This window comes from Erythrolamprus reginae, chromosome 5 (assembly GCF_031021105.1).
Source record: "Erythrolamprus reginae isolate rEryReg1 chromosome 5, rEryReg1.hap1, whole genome shotgun sequence".
NCBI lineage: Eukaryota > Metazoa > Chordata > Lepidosauria > Squamata > Dipsadidae > Erythrolamprus > Erythrolamprus reginae.
In genome coordinates, this window is record NC_091954.1 from 52860914 (window position 1) to 52882864 (window position 21951).

The 21951-nt window shown below is 38.0% G+C and overlaps 1 protein-coding gene across 2 annotated transcripts in view; it reads left to right on the forward strand.

Moving 5' to 3' along the window:
• The window catches only part of CACUL1 (CDK2 associated cullin domain 1), a 41198-nt gene that overhangs the window by 13001 nt on the left and 6246 nt on the right, over positions 1–21951 (forward strand). For both annotated transcript variants that reach the window (XM_070752613.1, XM_070752614.1), the window contains exons 4-6: positions 6326–6421; positions 16092–16194; positions 19815–19904. In XM_070752613.1, coding sequence (XP_070608714.1) covers positions 6326–6421; positions 16092–16194; positions 19815–19904 — 289 coding nt within the window. The remainder of the gene's footprint in view (positions 1–6325; positions 6422–16091; positions 16195–19814; positions 19905–21951) is intronic.

The window sequence follows — 21951 nt, forward strand, 5'->3', positions numbered from 1 at the left end:
CCAATCACATTGGACACTTGTTACATTGTTTTTTATTGTTGTTAGCCGCCCCGAGTCTTCGGGGAGGGGCGGCATACAAATCTAAATAAACTAACTAATAAACTAAACACTTGGCCAATAAAGAATTCTATAATAAAGAAAGAATTATATAGGAATTCAAATATTTAGACTTAATTTGTTATGAAGTAGTATGCAGTTTTTTTTAAAAAAAAGTAAGGGTAGATGGTAGCCTATTGTGTAATTGCTGCCATAAAAAGTAAATTTGTTCATAAGTAATGCCGTGTTATAAATGAAAATTAGTAGAGTCTGACACTTCTTTCAAAATTGTGTACATATTATTTATAGAAGTTAAAGAAACACGTAATGTTAGGGCTGAGAGAACTTGGAGATAATTAAGTTTTCCTCCTTCCCAGGGCAGGTGTTTGCCATCCTTCCCATCTTTGTCTTATTTGTAGATTTAATTATATCTTCCATGCTTCATCCAAGTCATCACAAAGAATAGAATAGAATAGAACAGAATAGAATAGAATAATAACTTTATTGTTGCTTTGAATGTACACTAATTGACATACATTCTACCCATTAAAATTTTATAAGGCAGCTATAGTTTCATCGCCAAAGTTGTAATGATTCGTTTTAGATTTTTTTTTTACTTTATGTAAGCATGAAAGTCATAACCAAGCGAGGCTGGTGTAAAAAAAGTCTAATAGAGTTAATCCGGGTTAGTACTTGGGTAGGAGAGCACTAGGAAATCCTGTGACAATAGACTAAACAGGAAAGCTAAAAGAGACACCTTGGAAGAAAACAGTGGCAAATTCTTCAATGTTGTTGTCAAAACAATATGGACATATCCATAGACATTCTGTTCCCAGAAATCAAATGGGTACAGTGAAATCTTGTCTTAACCATAGAATTGAAAATAGGGCTCCTTAGAAGAGAATATATATAAGTCAGGATTGAACTTTAAAGTCCTTTGTACTCTCTGCAGTGAGTGTTTGTGGACAGGCATTTCATTATCCAAATAAGTAGTATCATCAATGCCAGTGATGCTATTGCTAATGGGAATTTATATGTGCATTACTTTAAATTCAGAACAAAATAGTTCCAATTATTGAAATGTTACATGTTGTCTCTGTCCCAATAAAACAAAACTTGAAATGGGTCCACTGTTAGCTCTACTTTTTGGGGGGTGAGGGAGGAAATAAGTTACATTCTTGGCTGATTTGTTTGTAAGTTGATTAGCAATAGCAAGTAATAGTCAGATTATTTCCTCATTGTGTCACTAAACAAGATAAATTACAACTGGCTTGTCGCTTACTTATTGATTTTTGCTTGTTTGCTTGTTTGTTTCATTGTTTGTTAGTTATCCAAGCAAGTCCATAAAAAACAGTATGTTGTGTATTCTCTTTACTAAGGATCTGGCTTGCCTCTCCTGAAGTTTTAAAAATGCTACAAATGAATAATAGTAATACAAACAAATAAAACTATTTCCCCAAGCTTCTGTACACCATTGAGGTATACAGTGCACAACCATATGGTCCTTGCTTACCAATCCCTTGTTTAGCGTGTGGTCAGTTTAAAATAGCTGCTGAAAAAGGAGACTTACGACCGGTCCTCAAAGTTGCAGCCATCATAGTGTCACCACAGTAATGCAATTGCAATTCAGGTCCTTGGTAATTGAATTTTATGATAATTACAGCATTCCACGATCATATGATCACCATGTGTGACGTTTGCAGCTGACTTCTAAGAAGCAAAGCTGAAAGGCAGCTGCGGGTCACGGTTATGTGACATCATGCTTAATGACCACAGTGATGCACTTAACATGTTATAAATCAGTGTGGACACATAACATTTAACAACTGTGTCACTTAGTGGATTGCCAGGTGCAAACTTTAGTTAATGCAAGGCTATCTATATTTGCATATTAGGAGCAATAAGGCAAAGTGACAGATTTTGCTGCTGTAAATACAATTCCAGTTTAATAAGACTCAAGAACACAAAAGTGCAAAAGTTCAGGAAAGTAGTTCAGGAAACAAGCCACTTTATAACTTAAACCTTAGCAGCCTTAATAGCATTTGCTATTTTCAGTGACAAAGAATTTTTAAAATGAGAGTAACTTAGCTAGCCAAGCGGGCAGATGGCTGCAAGCAGTCGTGTATCTGAAAACATTAGCAGAATAGATTTTTATTGTTGCTCTTTATCTCTGAGCCAAGTGCTTAATGATAATTGATTTCTCCTAATATTCCTCTTGCCCATTTCACCTTACCCAGCGTCAGCCAGTTATAGGTGGAACCAGTCAATCTGTGCTGACTGGCTAGCATGAAAGATTAAAGCAAATTGAAAACTGCCATGCAAAATTTCAATTGGAATACTCAGAACAGCCTGGACCACTCAGAACAAAGCTCTTTTTAAAAGCCAAGATTTGTTGAAAGGTTAAAAGCAAAATCCTTGGAATATTGTGCCTATGATTTGTGTTAAAATCTGAAACTTTTTAATAAATTAATAAAGTTAATTTATTAGTAATAGGATTCAAATTTATAGACTATTTTGGTCTGTGGAAAATGTAGACATGACACCTCCAGTTTTTTCTTCCTCTTCTATTTTGAGTCTTGCAAATCTTTTATTTATGAAAGGAGTAATTTGATATATTTGGATAACATTAAAGAAATTGCCATGTTTTTCTCCATTTTCCATCATTCACAAGATTGAATTGTTTTAGATGAACAAAAAGTTATTTTAATCAGAAGTAAATATTTTAAGTCTTGTTAAGTTCCTGTTTACAAATAAAGCCCAATTATGATCCTGATCTGATTTAAATTTAAATTTTATTAGATGGGTAAAGAGGTGGATGCTCCATTTTGCTTCTCTGCTTTACTTCCTTCTTTCAAAACCAAACTTTCATGGGAAATAAGGAAATCCTTTAAACCAGTTTCTTAGGAGATTCAAACCCAGAAATGGTGATTGAAGGATTTTCCAAAATAGATATGATTATTTGTCATTATGTTACCCTGTGTTCCTTTTTGATGATAGAATTAACATTGTCATAATTGGCCAAATCACAGTCTATAGTCATTGTTGTGTCTTATGTTTTGAGGTTACTGTAATCAGGGTTGTTAGGTGGGTTTGCTGAATAAATGCATATATTTGACTGTATTAGGTGTATAAAAATGGGACCTAGGCAGGGTAACTTTGATTTCATTTTGCTATGGATCATTGAAAGCTTTTGTTCTTTCTGAGTGCTTTGCAAATAGAGCAAAACTAGCGATCTCTTTTCCATATTCTGTTGTAAAAGCTCTTGAATGCATTATGTAGTACAGTCTGTAATTCTAAGGCCACAGTCCTATATGAGTTTATCATCTGTGTTCAGATAATAAATTCCGACTAGAAATGCAACAGTGCTATAGACCCTATATAAGCTTTCAGACTTGATGTTTTACTTCCAGAGCTAGGTGGACATGTTAGTTGTTTAGTTTTGAACTCTGCTATCTACTAAATTGCCTGAGAGATTTGAACATGTAAGCCTATTATTCTAACTACTTATGTGCCAAAATGATGGAGTTGTTGCTGTTCCTTTTGATGTTACAGAAAAGAAATATCCCTTGGCAGTCCTATGGTAGTTAATAGTTGCTTTTGTGCAAAAGGTTAAGACTAGTGTTGGAATGGGATGGGAAGGAATAGAATAGAATATAAAATTGTCAGTTTAAATATACACTAATCAATATACATTAAAATTTTCCATAGTGGATAAAGGTAACCTCCAAGAATGGGATGGCACAGTGTCTTCAGACAATGAGGACTGAGTTTGTCAAATTGTATTAAGTCCTCCTGCCTAAATTCCCTCTCTTTCGACTAAGTCCTCAATCAGAATAAGATGCATGTCTTCAGCTCTCATTCTTGTTAGGTGTTATTCCATCCGTCTATTGATTTCATTGATTGTGAGTTTTTTCTACTTTCCCTGCCTGCCTGCCTGGCATTTCATCTGCAGTCCCAAGATTCAGCATGGTACTCTAGCTGTTAGTCGGGTCTCCTGCTAAGGGCTGCCTCCTTCTAAGCAAACTACCTTGTGTGGTCCTTAAGAGCGCTTTGATGTCACAAAGACGTCCTTCCTGGAGTCCACGTTTCGGCCGGCCAGGAAGGACATTTCCGTGACATCAAAGCTCCGCCCATGGAATTCCCTATTGGGATTACCCACATCCGTTTGAGCCTCCCAACCGGCCGACAGCTCCATGGCTCTTTTGCAAAGCTGACAGCCGGGTGGCGGGGCTTCTCGGCGTTCTCCTGAACCCGAACGCCGAACCTGAACTTTTGCCGAACTTCCGGGTTCGGCGTTCGGGAGAGCGCCGAGAAGCCCCCCAGCTGTTTCAAAAGGTGACAGCCAGGCAGCGGGGCTTCTCGGCGGCCTCCCGAATTCCGAACCCGGAAGTTCGGCAAAAGTTCGGGTTTGGCGTTCGGGTTCGGGAGGACGCCGAGAAGGTCCCCCCAGCTGTTTCAAAAGGTGACAGCCGGGCGTCGGGGCTTCTCGGCGGCCACCCGAACACGAACTTTTGCCGAACCTCCGGGTTCGGCATTCGGGAGAACGCTGAGAAGCGTCCGGCTGTTTCAAAAGGTGACAGCCAGGCGGCGGCGCCCAATGGAGTGCCATTTTTGCTTTTTGTTTTTCTTGCACACATTAATTGATTTTACATTGTTTCCTATGGGAAACATTATTTCGTCTTACGAACTTTTCGCCTTACGAACCTCCTCCAGGAACCAATTAAGTTCGTAAGACGAGGCATTACTGTACCCGTATACACACACATCACTAAAGCACAAGAATCAATCTGCTGTTAGAAATCTTTATTTGTTCTGTTGTTTGTAGTTAAGCAATAACTCACATAAATGGTTGTGAGAAAATAAAAGCAAATCCATGCGCATTTATTAGTTTCTGCTGCTGGATAATAAAGGCATGACAAACATGGACAAAGAGCTACTATTAAAACAAAATATAATCAACTAGAAAACAGAAAAGCACATATGTGTATGCAATAATATATGATAGTTTAAATAGTTATACATGTTAAACTTCATTTATTTAATATATTTTTAAAAAAAGTTTGTAAAAATGATGAAGTCTCTTATATCAAGCTAAAGTCCTAATAACATCCACGTTGTTTTCTTTGTATATAGTACAGAAAATGTCTCCTCAGATATATGTTTTACTTCTCAGTCTTGTTTATAGCTCTGGAATTTTACAGGGCCTAGTATTAGACATATTACACAGGGACTCTTTAAGCTTTTACCTAAAAGGCTGCATTGACACTCTTTACAGAGAAGATCTGTATATATAGCATAAACCTAGATGGAGGGGGCAACAATCTTTCTCAGAAATATTACATTCCATCATTTTTATCCACATCCCACCCAACCCCTTGGCATTTGTGAACCACGAGCACATGTAGGCATTATTGGGTTGAGGATGAATATTTCAGTTCTGAACTTTGCCCCCCCCTTCCCCCTCCTCTTGTTGGTGTCTTCCTTTTCTTTCTTAGACTGTGTCTTTTTGAATACCCATGAAGAAAGAACTTATTAACAGTATACATATTCTTAATAAACGGTGGACTATCAAAGTGATTCTTCCTTGACATTTGCGGAGGTGTTGGTGGGTTTGGTGGGTTGAGGAAACATTACAGGTGGTTCTGAGTTACGATCATTTGTTCAGCAAACCAGCATGCACTCTGCACCCCCTTTCTGCAACCTCCCTGCACCCTCTTTCCTTGGACTTTTTTAAGCTCACAGGACACTGTAGCACCCCACTGCCCCCATGTTGTATCTGGCCTGTGCTGGGTCCCCACATCTTTCCCTACTCCATGTGTGCCCCTCACACTCTTTACCCAAGATTCTCTCCACTTCCTGCTTAACAACCTATGTGTCTGTTATTACAACAACAACCAGTACGGTCTAGGTTGTCATTGCTAAGCAATATGGTCACATGATATTACATTTTAGAACCACATTCCTTAGCAACAGTTACTCTGGTCCAAATTGTACTTGTAACTAGGGCAGGGATCCCAACTCCTGATCCATGTATTGGCACTGATCTGCAACAATGCCAGCAACCAGTCCACGCAAACAAGTGAAACCCCATCTGTGGGATGTAGGCAGCATGTAAAACCTCAGGTCCACGGAAAAACCTTTAAGTTTCGGAGCCACTTAACCAGAGAATTAATAGTTAAGTGTTTGTTTTAAATCATTTTAATCTTTCACATTAGGGATAAATCTTTAAACTTAACTCAGTTATGCCAAAATGTAAGGTTCCCTTCTATTTTCTTTTTTTCTTTTGCAGGCCAGCCCTCCAGATCTCTACATTGAAAGATTTAACATAGCACTTGGGCAGTATATGGGAGCATTACAGAGCATTGTGCCTCTTTTCATATATATGGTAAGTTATTACAAATAACTTATGAAAAGAAGTACTTAAATAGTAGTCATTACTAATTATCCAAATCAGCAACTGGGTTCTTATGTTATATTTATTGTAAATCAAGAAAGAGATTGACTATCAGTTTTTCTAACTTCCTCTATTTATTTTAGTTCTTTTCTCCCCACCCACTAAATTGTTAATACCAGTTTCCATTTATTTGGAAGGTGATGGTCCTTGGACACATTTATATCTGTCACAAGAAATCTCCTATGGTTAATCCTCTTCTAGCTTTCTAAAATCTTATTGGAATAATCACTTTAGTCTTCTGCAGAGTAACTTCATTATAGTAAACCATTAGCCTCACTCAGGTTGATTTATACCAGAAAAATCATGATTTTATGTATATTACGTGTCTGTTTCTCTCATTTGTGTGTGTGGTTTAGAGCTTTAGAAAATCAGATAAAGTTGCCATGGAGCAAGGAAAAATGTATGCATATGTAAGCATATACATGTACATGCTGCTCCTAGTGCAAAATCTGTAGAAATATATTAGGGGTAGGATTGAAACGATTCATGCCTTCTACAGCTCAGGAAAATTACAATAAAACTTTGAAGGTCATTGGTTGATTAACAGATTGTGTCAAGAAAGTACAGTGGTACATCTACTTACAAACTTAATTCGTTCCATGACCAGGTTCTTAAGTAGAAAGGTTTGCAAGAAGAAGCAATTTTTCTCATAGGAATGAATGTAAAAGCAAATAATGCGTGTGATTGGGGAAACCACAGGGAGGGTGAAGGCCCTGTTTCCTCCCAGGAAATTCCTAGAGAGGCCCACAGAGGCCTCTCCCTGTCTTTTCTGGTTACAGTTTCAGAGGCTCGGGTTTGTAAGTGAAACATGGTTCTTGAGAAGAGGCAAAAAAATCTTGAACTCACTTATCTAGAAAAATTTGTAAGTAGAGGCGTTCTTAGTTAGAGGTACCACTGTATTAGAGAAAAGGAAGTCTTCCTGAAGAAGAAATATAGGAAGATCAAATGAAAGAATTCCTCTTTCCTGCAGCCATGGAAAACCTGCAGCTTTGTGGTATGGTGTGGGAGTGAGTTGGATGGCCATATAAATGTTCTTAAATAAATAAATTCTATGATGGATACTTTCATACTTCGTTGGCCAATCTCAAAAGTTGCAGTTAGAAGACTACTGCCCTCCATATAATTTATGGGCTGAAGTTTATTTATTTATTGGATTTATATGCCGCCCCTCTCTGTGGACTCGGGGCGACTCACAACAAACAAGGAATACACAATAAAACAATTTGATCCAATTAATAATAATTTAAAAAGTTAAAAACATCCTAAAAATTAAAAGATTTAGTTAACATTCATTCAATTAACAATTTATTCTAAACACCTTTGTTGGTCAGGGGGGGGAAAGATCTAATGACCCCAGGCCTGGCGGCAAAGATGAGTCTTCAAAATTTTTCGGAAAGCAAGGAGGGTGGGGGCGGTGCGAATCTCTGGGGGGAGCTGGTTCCAGAGGGCCGGGCCCCCCACAGAGAAGGCTCCAAAGTTCACTTAAATTGTAGCCATGTGGTGATATTTATAGTAAAATACCATCAGTATGATGCCACATAGAGTTGTTTTTTGTTTTCAGCTAATAAAGATAATCATTCCCAAGTTGACAGACTGAGGAACAATATGAAGTTCAGGCTTACCATGAAACTGTGGTGTTGGCAAATAATTGATCTCTGTAGAAACATGACCAACTTGTTTTGGACATTGGTACATTTTTTGTTAAAATACAGTGATACCACGTCTTACAAACCCCTTGTTATACAAACTTTTCAAAATACGGACCCGGGTTTAAGATTTTTTTTGCCTCTTTTTCCAAACTATTTTCACCTTACAAACCCAAGCCGCCGCCACTGGGATGCCCCGCCTCCAGACTTCTGTTGCCAGTGAAGTGCCCGTTTTTGCGCTGCTGGGATTTCCCTGAGGCTCACCTCCATGGGAAACCCCACCTCCGGACTTCTGTGTTTTTGCAATGCTGCAAAGGAATCCCAGCAGTGCAAAAACGGGCACTTCGCTGGCAACGGAAGTCCGAAGGTGGGGTTTCCCAGTGAGGGGAGCCTCAGCGAAATCGCAGCATCACAAAAACATGGAAGTCCGGAGGTGGGGTTTCAAGGACTTCCATATTTTTGCGATGCTGCAATTGCTAGCGAAGCACCTGTTTTTGCACTGCTGGGATTCCCCTGCAGCATCACAAAAACACGGAAGTCCGGAGGTGGGGTTTCCCATGGAGGGGAGCCTCAGGGGAATCCCAGCAGCACAAAAACGGGCACTTCGGCTGGCAAAAGTGGTGAGTTTTGGGCTTGCACGCATTAATCGCATTAATTCCTATGGGAAACATTGTTTCGTCTTACAAACTTTTCACCTTACAAATCTCGTCCCAGAACCAATTAAGTTCGTAAGACGAGGTATCACTGTAGTTTAATTTCCATAGGGCAGTGTTTTTGTTGCTAGTTTTTCCACATACTATATCTATCACCTATCTAGGATAAGTGCCTTCTTATGCTTCTGAAGGGCAATGTATGAGGACTTTAGATGTCAATTCAAATCCGATTGGATCTTATGACAATTGGTTCATAGCCTTCCAGGCCCAATTAAATTGACACTACTGACCTTTAAAGACCTCCTACAGTTTAAGGGTGGATACTTAAAGATGAATTACATTGTCAGAAGTGCAATGAATGGCAACTGAGAAGAGCCCTTTTGTGCCTCAGTTAAAAGTGATGAAATAATTGGATAAGTGATTTGAGCAAAGGCAGCAGAACTAGCACAAAATCCATTCTCAGTCTTATTTTTCAATGTACTACTGAAAAATAAAAGTTGCTTTAGCTACAAGGCTGCTCATCTCTCAAGTTCTTCTAGCACAGTGGTTCTCAACCTGGGGGTCGGGACCCCTTTGGTGGTTGAATGACTGTTTCACAGGGGTTGTCTAAGACCACAGGAAAAGACAGATTCCCATGGTGTTAGGAACGAAAGCTTCTACTCTGGCGCCTTGGAACGTATTTTTACAATCTGACCAATCAGGTGTTTACAGTGAGGATGTTCCTCTGACCTTCCTGCCAATCAGCTTAAAGTGTTGGGAGACTTATGGTTGGGGGTCACCACAACATGAGGAATTGTATTAAGGAGTCGCGTTATTAGGAAGATTGAAAACCACTGTTCTAGCAGGAGGTGATTTATTGAGTGCCCAATGGGCAAATCTGTGTCATATTTTATGCAAAAAATTATTCTTGTTAGATCCAGCATAAGCATTCTGAGATGGATATTAAGGCCAGACAAATGTACTACATTAATTCTGTAGTTAATGCATTTCTGAGTTCATTTAAAGTATGTGATTGGTAGTTAGGTTATTTGAAAATAACCTGTGCTCATATTACCCTTCCTGTATTTTTAGGTCAGCATTAATGTTGTTAAATTGTATAACAGTGATGGTCCTAATTTCTGCCTTTTTAATTACAAAACAGAGGTGCCTTGATTTTCAGAGTCAATGCTTGATCATTTGCTTTACTGGATACTTTTCATTGCCTGTTTTCTACTTAATTTATTATGTTTAATGATGATTATAAATGCTATGTTATTGCATGGTGCTGTAAAACTAGGAAAGGTTTTTGTTTTTTTTAAAGGTAGGGTAAAATGCTTCTAATGAAATAAAAGCTACAGAGCTTAGATAACTCAGTATAGGCATATCTTCATGAAAAGAAATGCTGCAAGACAGAACAAGACATTCCACAATTAGTTCAAGGATTTAAAAGAACTTTGTGTTATGTTGAGATTTTAAAATGTGATTCTAGAAATAGGCTAGGATAACACTGATTTTTTTCTAATTTTCCATCTTTGTAGTATCACATGAACATTCAAGCATCATTTGTGCCCCCCCCTTCCTCTCCAGTGTTTGAATCGATGACCCACATAGTGAATAGGCTGGAAATACTAAATATCGGGTGATTACATATTTTACCCTGAAAAAAGCAGCAAAGGGGTGAAGAAAGTTTCTAAATTGTTAGACAAATTAGTTTCTAGATTTTTCAAGGTCTTTTGATATTTGAAAGTTCATTAGACTGCCAGACTTAATCCCTGGATAGTTCAGTGGATTTCAAGCTGGCTGAAGCATAGACATCAGAGAGTTATTGTTAATGGTGAGTATTCTGAGCAGAGACAGGTTACAAGCGGTGTGCCACAAGGGTCTGTTCTGGGTCCTATTCTTTTTAATATGTTTGTGAGTGACATAGGGGAAGGTTTGGTAGGGAAGGTTTGCCTATTTGCCGATGACTCTAAAGTGTGCAACAGGGTTGATATTCCTGGAGGGGTCTGTAATATGGTAAATGATTTAGCTTTACTAGATAAATGGTCAAAGCAATGGAAACTGCAGTTTAATGTTTCCAAATGTAAAATAATGCACTTGGGGAAAAGGAATCCTCAATCTGAGTATTGCATTGGCAGTTCTGTGTTAGCAAAAACTTCAGAAGAGAAGGATTTAGGGGTAGTGATTTCTGACAGCCTCAAAATGGGTGAGCAGTGGGGTCGGGCAGTAGGAAAAGCAAGTAAGATGCTTGGCTGCATAGCTAGAGGTATAACAAGCAGGAAAAGGGAGATTGTGATCCCTTTATATAGAGCGCTGGTGAGACCACATGTGGAATACTGTGTTCAGTTCTGGAGACCTCACCTACAAAAAGATATTGACAAAATTGAACGGGTCCAAAGACGGGCTACAAGAATGGTGGAAGGTCTTAAGCATAAAATGTATCAGGAAAGACTTAATGAACTCAATCTGTATAGTCTGGAGGACAGAAGGAAAAGGGGGGACATGATCGAAACATTGAAATATGTTAAAGGGTTAAATAAGGTTCAGGAGGGAAGTGTTTTTAATAGGAAAGTGAACACAAGAACAAGGGGACACAATCTGAAGTTAGTTGGGGGAAAGATCAAAAGCAACGTGAGAAAATATTATTTCACTGAAAGAGTAGTAGATCCTTGGAACAAACTTCCAGCAGACGTGGTTGGTAAATCCACAGTAACTGAATTTAAACATGCCTGGGATAAACATATATCCATCCTAAGATAAAACACAGGAAATAGTATAAAGGCAGACTAGATGGACCATGAGGTCTTTTTCTGCCGTCAGTCTTCTATGTTTCTATGTTTCTATGTAAGATGTTTCCAGTAACTTTTACAAAATCATGCCATAATAATAAAAATGATCCAGAAATCCAGAGCTGCACAAGTCTTTGTTTGGGAAGTGGTTTTCCAAGACACTGCTATAGAAGAATCCCTGGATTTTCCTTTTAAGACTAATAGAAAATAAAGAGGATAACAGAGGGACGACAGAATGATATGCCTGCCTGTTATGCTGCTCTTGCCTACCTAGAATTATTTGTGCATTAAAAAAAAACATAAAATGTATGGTTTACTTGATAAATTAGAGGATTGGGAGGAAGCAACTTAACCTATTTATTATATCTAGAACCGACAGGTTCTGTAAAGGGCATAATGTATATATTCTCTTAAAACCCTCCTTGGAAAAATATCCTAGTGGATATTAAAACAACTTTATGTTGCATTTATGGCATTTGATGCTTTTCTCAGGATACTTCCATGCCCTTTCTTAGGATGGCTATTCTTAATCTCTAGTAAAATCCACTTTGAATTGTTAAGGCAATACAAGAAACTAGCTTCCAATACCCCTTAATTAAATTCTGCTTCTTCCATTACTGTTAGTTACATTGATTCCTATGGGAGTAGAACCTAGAATTTTGGTAATAAATCACTGTGGTATTAAGCAAGATGCTCATATGACTGCCTTATTCGCTGACCAGAGTGCCGGCTCTCCTGATTATATTTGTTAATTAATCACCTGTTTTTGCTCAAGTGCTAAAATGGTGCATGTGTGCACGCAATAGCACACTCATGGGTGCCCACACCCATAATGCAGTGCCTCCTGTGCATGCATGCACAACCCCCCACCACTGTGTGCTGCCCCTCCCCCATATATACATGCAGGCCTCACTGAAGCCTCCAGAATTCCGGTAGCCCCATTGGAGCATTTTTCGCCCTCTGCAGGGTTGCCTCCGGTGTCCTTAGAGGTGAAAGATGACCTCAATGGGTCTGCCGGAAGACGTGTGTGGTCTCTTTTTCACCTACTGGAAGGCCTGTTGGGTTCATTTTTCGCCATCCACAGAGGTTTTCCTGAATCCTGGGGAGGGCAAAAACAGTCTCTCTTCTGCCTTCTGGAAGGCTGAAAATCAGATGGCCAGCTCAACTGTGCTGGAGGTGACATGGGGGCAACGCCTCGTGTGTCCTCAGATATGGTTCTCCGTGCCACCTGTGGCATGCGTGCCATAGGTTCGCCATCACAGACCTAGGGGGTTAAGTGACCATGCAAGGCACTTGGAGCTGGGGAAGGCCTTGGGAGGCCCAGTGCCAATTGGCGCACAGAAATCTGCTACAGGCCCAGCAGCTGGCTAGGTCAAGCTGCAGAGGGGTCTCCTCCCTCTCTCCTCACCCACTCCTTAAAGACCTTGTCTTCCCTCTATCCCATCACATCTGGAAGAACACAGCTGGATCCAGTGGCATGCAGGCTTTCTCCCTCTCTCCTGCCACTCCCAAGAGACCTATGCCCATCATGAAAGGCCTTCGCATTTAATGTAAAACTGTTATTTTAGATTTTAGTTATTAGATTTGTTACCATGTATTGTTTTTATCACTGTTGTGAGCCGCCCGAGTCTATGGAGAGGGGCGGCATACAAACCAAAGAAATAGAAATAGAAATACAGCATCCCATTTTTTAACATTAGAAAATCCTCATTCCCTTAGATCATTGCAGTACATGTCATATTAGAACCTGGGGTATCTTGTCTCAGGAATGTTCATTCCCTATAGAATATTGATTGATTATGGAGAATACAGAAATTAGATAGACATGAAAATGGAACAGACTGCCTGTAACATTTTAGTACCTGTGTCTGTTTCACTTCTCATTTATGATAAAGGGAGAAGAATAGTTTATTATGCCATTACCTTAAAAATATTATAGCAATTGCATTTTTTCCTGGGATTTTATTCCCCAGAACAACTCCTTCCAAAAATACATGGAATTTGAATATGATTCAGTTATTCTATGTGCTAACACAAACGATTAAAAAGTATCATAAAGTACTTACTTTTAATAACAACCTTGAATAGCTTGAGATGGTTAGAAATGTCGGCCTGTTTTTTAATTCTTTCTTCACCAGTCTGCTTGTTAATCTTTTGTGCTAGTACATAGAATAACTGAATCATACTCAAATTCCATGTATTTTTGGAAGGAGTCGTTTTGGGGAGTCTTCAGTTAGAAAACTGAAACTTCATTTTAGAGGCTGTGGTGCTTCTTGACATCTGTTGAGCTACATTTAATTATGCTCTTTTTTAGAGGAGAAAAGTATTATATTAAGAAACAGCAGCCCCATAGATCAGGAGGCGAGTCTTGAGAAAGACTTGAGTGCCTTCTATACTTGTTCTTAGATTGGCATTAAACAATTGCTTCACACACCATGTGTGATTCCTGTACTAAAGAAAAAATAGATAGGAAGGATGGGTTGCTTATGAACTGTGTGGCTTACTTTATATGCTTCAGCCGCATAAAGTAATATTTCATTAGCATTTTAATCATTACAAATTATTGGGAACTTTGTACTTAGGATCTTAATACAACAAAAGATGATGATGATAATGATGATGATGATAATGATAATGATAATAATAGTTTTTTTTAAAAAAAAGATTTGAAAAGTTGCAGGTATGTCTAGTCTAGGTTTGTCTGGTCAAAGAAAGAGAAGGAAGATACGAATCTTCCAATATTTGAGGGACTGTCACAGAGAAGAGGGAGTCCACCTATTCTCCAAAGCACCTGAAGGGCTGGACAAAAACAAATAGGCATAAGATTATTAAAGAAAGATCCAATTTAGAATTATGGCTTGCCTCCAGAAGTTGTGAGTGTTCCTTCACTGTAGGTTTTCAAGAAAAAGTTTGAGAACATTTGTCTAGAATGATATAGAGTCTCCTGTTTAAGCAAGGGGTTGATCTATAACAAAATAAATAATCCTGGTCACTTCAGAGAGTAGTAGTAGTAGTAGTAGTAGTAATAGTAGTAGTAGTAGTAATAGTAGTAGTAGTATCCTCATACTACTGAACCTCTTGAATATCCAGGCTGCTGCCTTTTACACAATGATGAATTGATTTGAAGAGTTGATAATGAAGTTAATCTAACATTGATATTGAGATAAAATGGTAGAGTTCATTGATCTCACTAACCTATAATACAGGAAGCACCGTTCATTTTATAAATTTGTCCTACCAGTTAAGGTCTACTTAAACATGTTTATGTTCCTGCATTAAGACTTACAGTTCTTCCTGTTTAATGCTCATATCCTCTGCATTTAATGATGTATTGGGTCTCTTTTAAGTTCAGTAGTGGTTGCATCCATGTTCAGTGAATGGCTTCCAGTCCCACTACTTTGTATCACAATATTTTTGAGCTCTATTCCCTCTGTAGAAGGGATGAAGAGGAAGATGACAATTGCAAAGTCTGGCTGGCATATCAAATGAATTTAGAATTTTCTTTCAACTCCCCCCCCCCCCCAACTGGACTCACTGTATTACAGTGGTACCTCTACTTAAGAACTTAACTCGTTCCGTGACCAGGTTCTTAAGTAGAAAAGTTTGTAAGTAGAAGCAATTTTTCCCATAGGAATCAATGTAAAAGCAAATAATGTGTGCAAACCCATTAGGAAAGAAATAAAACCTCGGAATTTGGGTGGGAGGAGAGGAGGAAGAAGAGGAGGAGGACAGTCGCTGCCTAAGGAAGAAGGTGAGGTGGGAAGAATAAAAAAAATCCAAAACTTTAAGGCTTTGAAAAAAAAAGAGGGACTCTGAGGCATCGAGGAGGAGCATGCGCTTCCCATACACCCAGCGTGAGGCTGCCTCCCATACACTGCGCCAGAGAGAGAAACCCAGGCGGGCAAGAGGGGGGATCCTTCCGCTCCTTTGACTGAAAGACGGCTGCTGCTGCTACAGCTGCTGCTACCTGCTTCCTCTTCCTTCCCATGCTGAAGGGCTCTCCTCTCCTCTCGCTCGCTTGCTTTGTAGCCGGCGCCTTTCCTTCACTGTGGTGACTCCTCGGTTTGGCTGAAGCTGAGTTGATTTGGCCGGGGCAAAGCACCCCCTTTTGCCTTTCCACGCCAGACACTCCAGGAGGCAACAAAATGCTTTCACTCTGGACTGCCAAAGCCTCCTTAAGCACCACCAAAAGGCTCTTCTGGCGGCCCAGAAAAGCCCAAGATGGCCGGAATTAAAGGGCGAATGGCAGGAAACTGGCCAGGCTTTTGTGCCGCTCTCCAATATCCTGGGAAATTTTTCCAGGCTTGGGTTCTTAAGTAGAAAATGGTTCTTAAGAAGAGGCAAAAACATCTTGAACACCCGTTCTTATCTAGAAATGTTCTTAAGTAGAGGCGTTCTTAAGTAGAAGTACGACCTTATCTGTTTTTGAACACAAACAAGTGATTTGGATTATGAGAAGTGCAAAGCAGAAAGTAGTTTGTAACCATACTTTTATATTGCTGTCATTTAAAAAGATTTTATTTTTTTCCCTCAGAATAAATTTTACATAGAAACCAAGCTTAACCGAGATTTACGAAATGATCTTATAAAACTGTTTACGGAACATGTTGCAGAAAAGCACATTTACAGCCTGATGCGTAAGTATAAAATTTGAGATGATTCATTTTTTAATATAGCAATAAAATGCTGTGACATTTAGTCCATTGTGAGGCCTGTGCGCATGTGCGGAGGTTGTACTCATGCATGGGGGGGAGGGCATTAGTGCACACACATTCTTTAGGGCAAACAAACCAAAAACGGTTCACCATTATTGGTCTAGACCAGGAGTAGGCAAAGTTGGCTCTTCTATGACATGTGGACTTCAACTCCCAGAATTCCCGTGCTAGCATGATTAGCTCAGGAATTCTGGGAGTTGAAGTCCACAAGTCATAGAAGAGCCAACTTTGCCTACCCCTGGTCTAGACTGCAGCTCTCTGTCCTATCTTTCAAAGTTATTATATCATCCTATTTATGGAGCAGAAAAACAGTAGTCCGCATTAATCATACGAAGATCATTTTAATTATTAAGCTACTTAAGCAAAAGGTGCATTATGTGTATTGATATTCAAGGAAGTTTATAGTTACTAAAAGAAAAGTAATCTTTCTAAATGCTAAATTGCTCTCCCAATTTGAAACGTACAGCTGACTAAACTATTGGCATTGCCATTTTAGCAGCAGGTTACTGTTTTCACAGTTTATGGCTCCAGCTTCTATATACAACTGATACTTATCTAAATCGTTATCAGTGTTACTTTAACTTTACTGATGTTAGCAGTACTTTTATAACATTTAGGGTTAGAAGGTAATTGCTAAAAATGAAAAATCAATTCTATACATTCAACTTTATTATGATGGAGTTACTTAAAATAGCAGTAACAGAAATAATACCTTCTGTATGACAAAAGGCTAGCAGAATTTTAGTTTAATTATATACCTCATTGGCATATGCGTTAAGACAATGTGGCTTGGCTTTTTTTGTAAAGATATTCATTTTCAGTTTATTTAGTTTAAAAATAACCTGCCTTACAAGGGGCAATTTAGAATCCTGATGCAATCTTTATTAACTTGTTGTGTGCCCATTTGTTCTGAGTAATAGAAAAGAAAAAAAATTATTTAAGCAAGTCAGGATTACAGCATTTTTCTTATAGTGTACTTGGTGCTTTTTGAGCTTGGTTATTACTTGTAGTGTTTCATTAACTATTAGGTAGCATAAACAGTGCTAGATTATATACAGGAGTTTGCCCTGCCAGTGTTGGGTGGAGGCTATAATTTAAGTTTAAATTTTTGTGGGTTAATTTAACTTCTAATTCTTATTTCTGTAAGGTAAGAAATTGTTTAGTGAACAAATCCTTAAGTTATGAAATTTATAATTGCAAGATGTTTTATTCGTGCCTGGCCACAGTGTAGTAACTGGAAATTTATCTAGTGCATGAATTTATTAGTCATAATAGTTAAATATAACTTCATATTGTATGTTAAGAATCTCTATAATTAAACAGAATTTCATATTATATGTTAAGTTTCTTGCCTTTATTCCTGAAATCTTAAAGATGAAGCTATTGTTTTTATGCCTTTTTAAGCATCCATCTGGCTTAGCCAAGGCCATTAATCTATAATTTGTGTCCTGTTTATATTGTAGTTTACACACATAAATAAGATACACTTGTAATGGATAAACAAAAAGAATTGCGGAAAGCTGAGAATCTATGAATTGTTGTTTTGTATTCTTAGCTGACCTTCAACAATTCCTTCATTTTTCGTACATATTTTAAAAATAGCTTAAAATAATTCTTTTGATGTGATTTGAATGTAGTTACTTGATTTTTAAAAAATATATTTAGCCATCTAACTTTAAAATAACTATTTGGTATATTTAAAATAACTTTGGGGCAAATGAAGCACTTTTAATATATATAACTACTAGCAAATAATTTATAGTTCATGCAATTTTTATTTTGAAAAACATATGTAGGCCAGTATTAGCTGCTATAACTCTACAATCATCATCTCTTTACAAGCAACGTACAGTAGGAGCTGAAGCAGAATTTCATTTTCAACATTTAGGTTTTCAAATTGAAATGTTAATGCTTCCTAAACATTTTATCACAATCTGTTAAATTGTTGACGTATCCAAATATATAGTATTGTACATCTGTGATCAAATATCTCTATAGAAATAAGATGCATAATATAAATAAAAATTCAGACAGAAATATATAAGAAATATACGCAACATATATAAGAAATATAGCTGATTCTTTCATATCAGGTTGTCCTCACATGCCATAGGAGAGGGCCATTTTGGCCTAGTGGTTAAGGGACCAGGCTAGAAATCAGGAGATTGAGTTGTGGTCCCACCTTAGACATAAAACCTGACTGGGTGATAATGAGCCAATAACTCTTTCTTAGTTATGATATCAGGCTTGAGCAACAAGTCAGTAGGTCCTGTTGTAACCAATGGATAAGCACTTGGTTCATAACCTCCTCCACCCCCAACAGACCCTTCACTTGTGGAAAAAACACTAGGAGGAAAAAGAAAAAAGTAAAAGTTTATATTCATGTAAAGAAGTCTAACTTTTACAGAGATTAGCTTGCCCATATTTAATCACTTAACAAATAAATTCTACTATAGGTAGAAAAGAAAATGAACCATAGTTGCTATTTGATATTTGATAAAATGCCCAGAAGATTGTTTTTTATCATAATTTTGTTTTAGATGCTCAGTTGCACCTAAATACAATTTTGCTAAACATTGTGTAGAGATTTTACAAAGATTGTCTTAGGATCTGAAAAAAGGGTACACAAAGAGGGAATTCCTTGCTGAGTTTTCTCGTCCTATTTACTGATAGTCCTTGCTTAACAACCAGGGGACTGGAATCTCAACTGTTAAGCCAGGCAGTCATTAAGTGAGATGTCAACGTGATTATTTTGCTCAGTGAGCACAATCCTGGCACTTCCAGTTGCAATTATTAAGCAAACTCCCACGCCACTATGCAATGGTGCAAAAGAGTTGCCTTCACTCTGAAACTTTCCTGTAGATTATCAAAGGTTTTCAGCTCCCCCCAATGCCCAGAAGGGAAGTCATTTGTGGGTTGTAGGAGTGGAGCTGGAATCTTCAAGGTTTCCTTTCTCCTACACTTGCAAATTTTTTTTTTGCTCCCTTGTTGAATTTCTGGGGAACAGGCTGAGAAGAATGAAAATGGCAATCACATGATCATGGGACGCTTAGCAAGTGGATGAAATGTGTCAGGTCACCATAGACGGTGAACATTAATGCTAGATAGAAGTGCTTAACAGACCATTAAGCAAACTTTCTTAGGTCATTAAACTTTTGGACAGTTGTTAAAACAATCGGTCATAAGTAGAGGGCTATCTGTACTTAATGGAAAATGAGAAAAGTGATTTAAACTTTTTAATTTGTTTGCATTTATAATTATCAAGATATCATCAGGAGCCATGAATTCTGCATTCATATTGAAAACACATCGAAAAGAAAAGAAATAACTTGCACATGATTTGATACTTGCATAAGATCATTCTGGTTTTCTCTTGCCATTTTAAAAACTTGCTTTCCCCACTGCTTTAACTTCTTATAAAAACTTTTCCTTTAAGATTTATTTGAGTAGACTAGACTAACAATGCATTGTATGCATTAATGTTATAAAAAATCAATATCTGAAGTAAAATTAATTTTCAAATGAGTATTATCTCGTTTCAGCTTTACTTCTAGAAGCTCAGTCCACACCTTTTTGGATAAACCCTTCCACAATGGCAAACATTGTCAAAGGATTATACATGCTTAGGCCAGGTAAATTATCTTTTCCAGTACTTGTTCATTTTTATCAAATGATCTTGTCAAAAGCTTATCTGTAATAAATTCCTTGAAGAGATGATATACATATATAAGAAACAAATTTAACTCCTACATTAGAACCATATCAAGATAAGATACTTTACCATAGAGGTATTAATAAATTCTGCAGCAATTTGTGATAGCATTTAGTTATCATGTATTTGATCTATTTACAAAAATAGAAACATAGAAGATTGACAGCAGAAAAAGACCTCATAGTCCCTCTAGTCTGCCCTTATACTATTTCTTGTATTTTATCTTAGGATGGATATATGTTTATCCCAGGCATGTTTAAATTCAGTTACTGTTGATTTACCAATCACCCCTGCTGGAATTTTGTCCCAAGAATCTATTACTCTTTCAGTAAAATAATATTTTCTCACGTTACTTCTAATCTTTCCCCCAACTAATCTCAGATTGTGTCCCCTTGTTCTTGTGTTCACTTTCCTATTAAAAAAACTTCTCTCCTGAACGTTATTTAACCCTTTAACATATTTAAATGTTTTGATCATGTTCCCCCTTTCCCTTCTGTTCTCCAGACTATACAGATTGAGTTCGTTAAATCTTTCCTGATAAGTTTTATGCTTAAGACCTTCCACCATTTTTGTAGCCTGTCTTTGGACCTGTTCAATTTTATCAATATCTTTTTGTAGATGAGATCTCCAGAACTGAACACAGTATTCCAAATGTGGTCTCACCAGCACTCTGTACAGCGGGAACACAATCTCCCTCTTCCTGCTTGTTATACCTCTAGCTATGCAACCAAGCATTCTACTTGCTTTCCCTACCGCCTGACTGCATTGTTCACCCATTTTGAGCCTGTCAGAAATCACTACCCCATAATCCTTCTCTTCTGAAGTTTTTGCTAGCACAGAACTGCCAATACAACACTCAGATTGAGGATTCCTTTTGCCCAAGTGCATTATTTTACATTTGGAAACATTAAACTGCCGTTTCCATTGCTTTGACCACTTATCTAGTAAAGCTAAATCATTTGCCATATTACAGATGCTTCCAGAAACATCAACCCTATTGCACACTTTAGAGTCATTGGCAAATAGGCAAACCTTCCCTACCAAACCTTCCCTACCAAACCTTCCCTACCAAACCGTCAGACTTCTATGTTCCCCTATGTCACTCACAAAGATATTAAAAAGAATAGGATCCAGAACAGACCCTTGTGGCACACTGCTTGTAACCTGTCCCTGCTCAGAATATTCGCCATTAACAGCAACCCTCTGATATCTATGCTTCAGCCAACTGTAAATCCATTGAACTATCCAGGGATTAAGTCCAATCTTCACTAATTTAACTATCAGCTCTTCATGTGGAACTGTATCAAAGGCTTTGCTGAAGTCCAGATAGGCAATATTCATGGCACCACCTTCATCCAACACCTTTATGACATAGTCAAAGAAATCAATGAGATTAGTTTGACATGATTTGCCCTCAGTAAAGCCATGCTGGTTTAGGTCTAATAGGTTATTGGTTTTTAGGTGCTGATTTATCCTCTTTTTGAGTAGAGTCTCCATCATTTTAACTATAACTGATGTCAAGCTAACTGGCCTGTAGTTACTAGCTTCTTCACTACTGCCCTTCTTGTGAATAGGCACAACACTGGCCATTCTCCAATCATCAGGAACATCTTCTGTTAAAAGGGATTGGTTAAACAAATCAGTCAGGGGGGTAGCAATCACATATCTGAGTTCTTTTTAAGAACTCTGGGGTGGATGCCATCTGGACCCATTGCCTTTTTTGTCTTTAATCGTTCAAGTTCTTCTAAGACATCAGCCTCTGAGATCACTGGAGCTGAATCCCTACAGCTGGAAGCAATGCTATATCCACCCATAGTATTTATATTGTAAGCTGCCTTCTGAGAAAACTGAACAGAAGTAGCTATTCAAATGGTCAGTGACCTCCTTATTCCCATCAATGTATGTATTATCTTCAGTATTAAGCTTTGTGATGCTGCAGTTCTTCTTCTTCCTATCACTAATATATC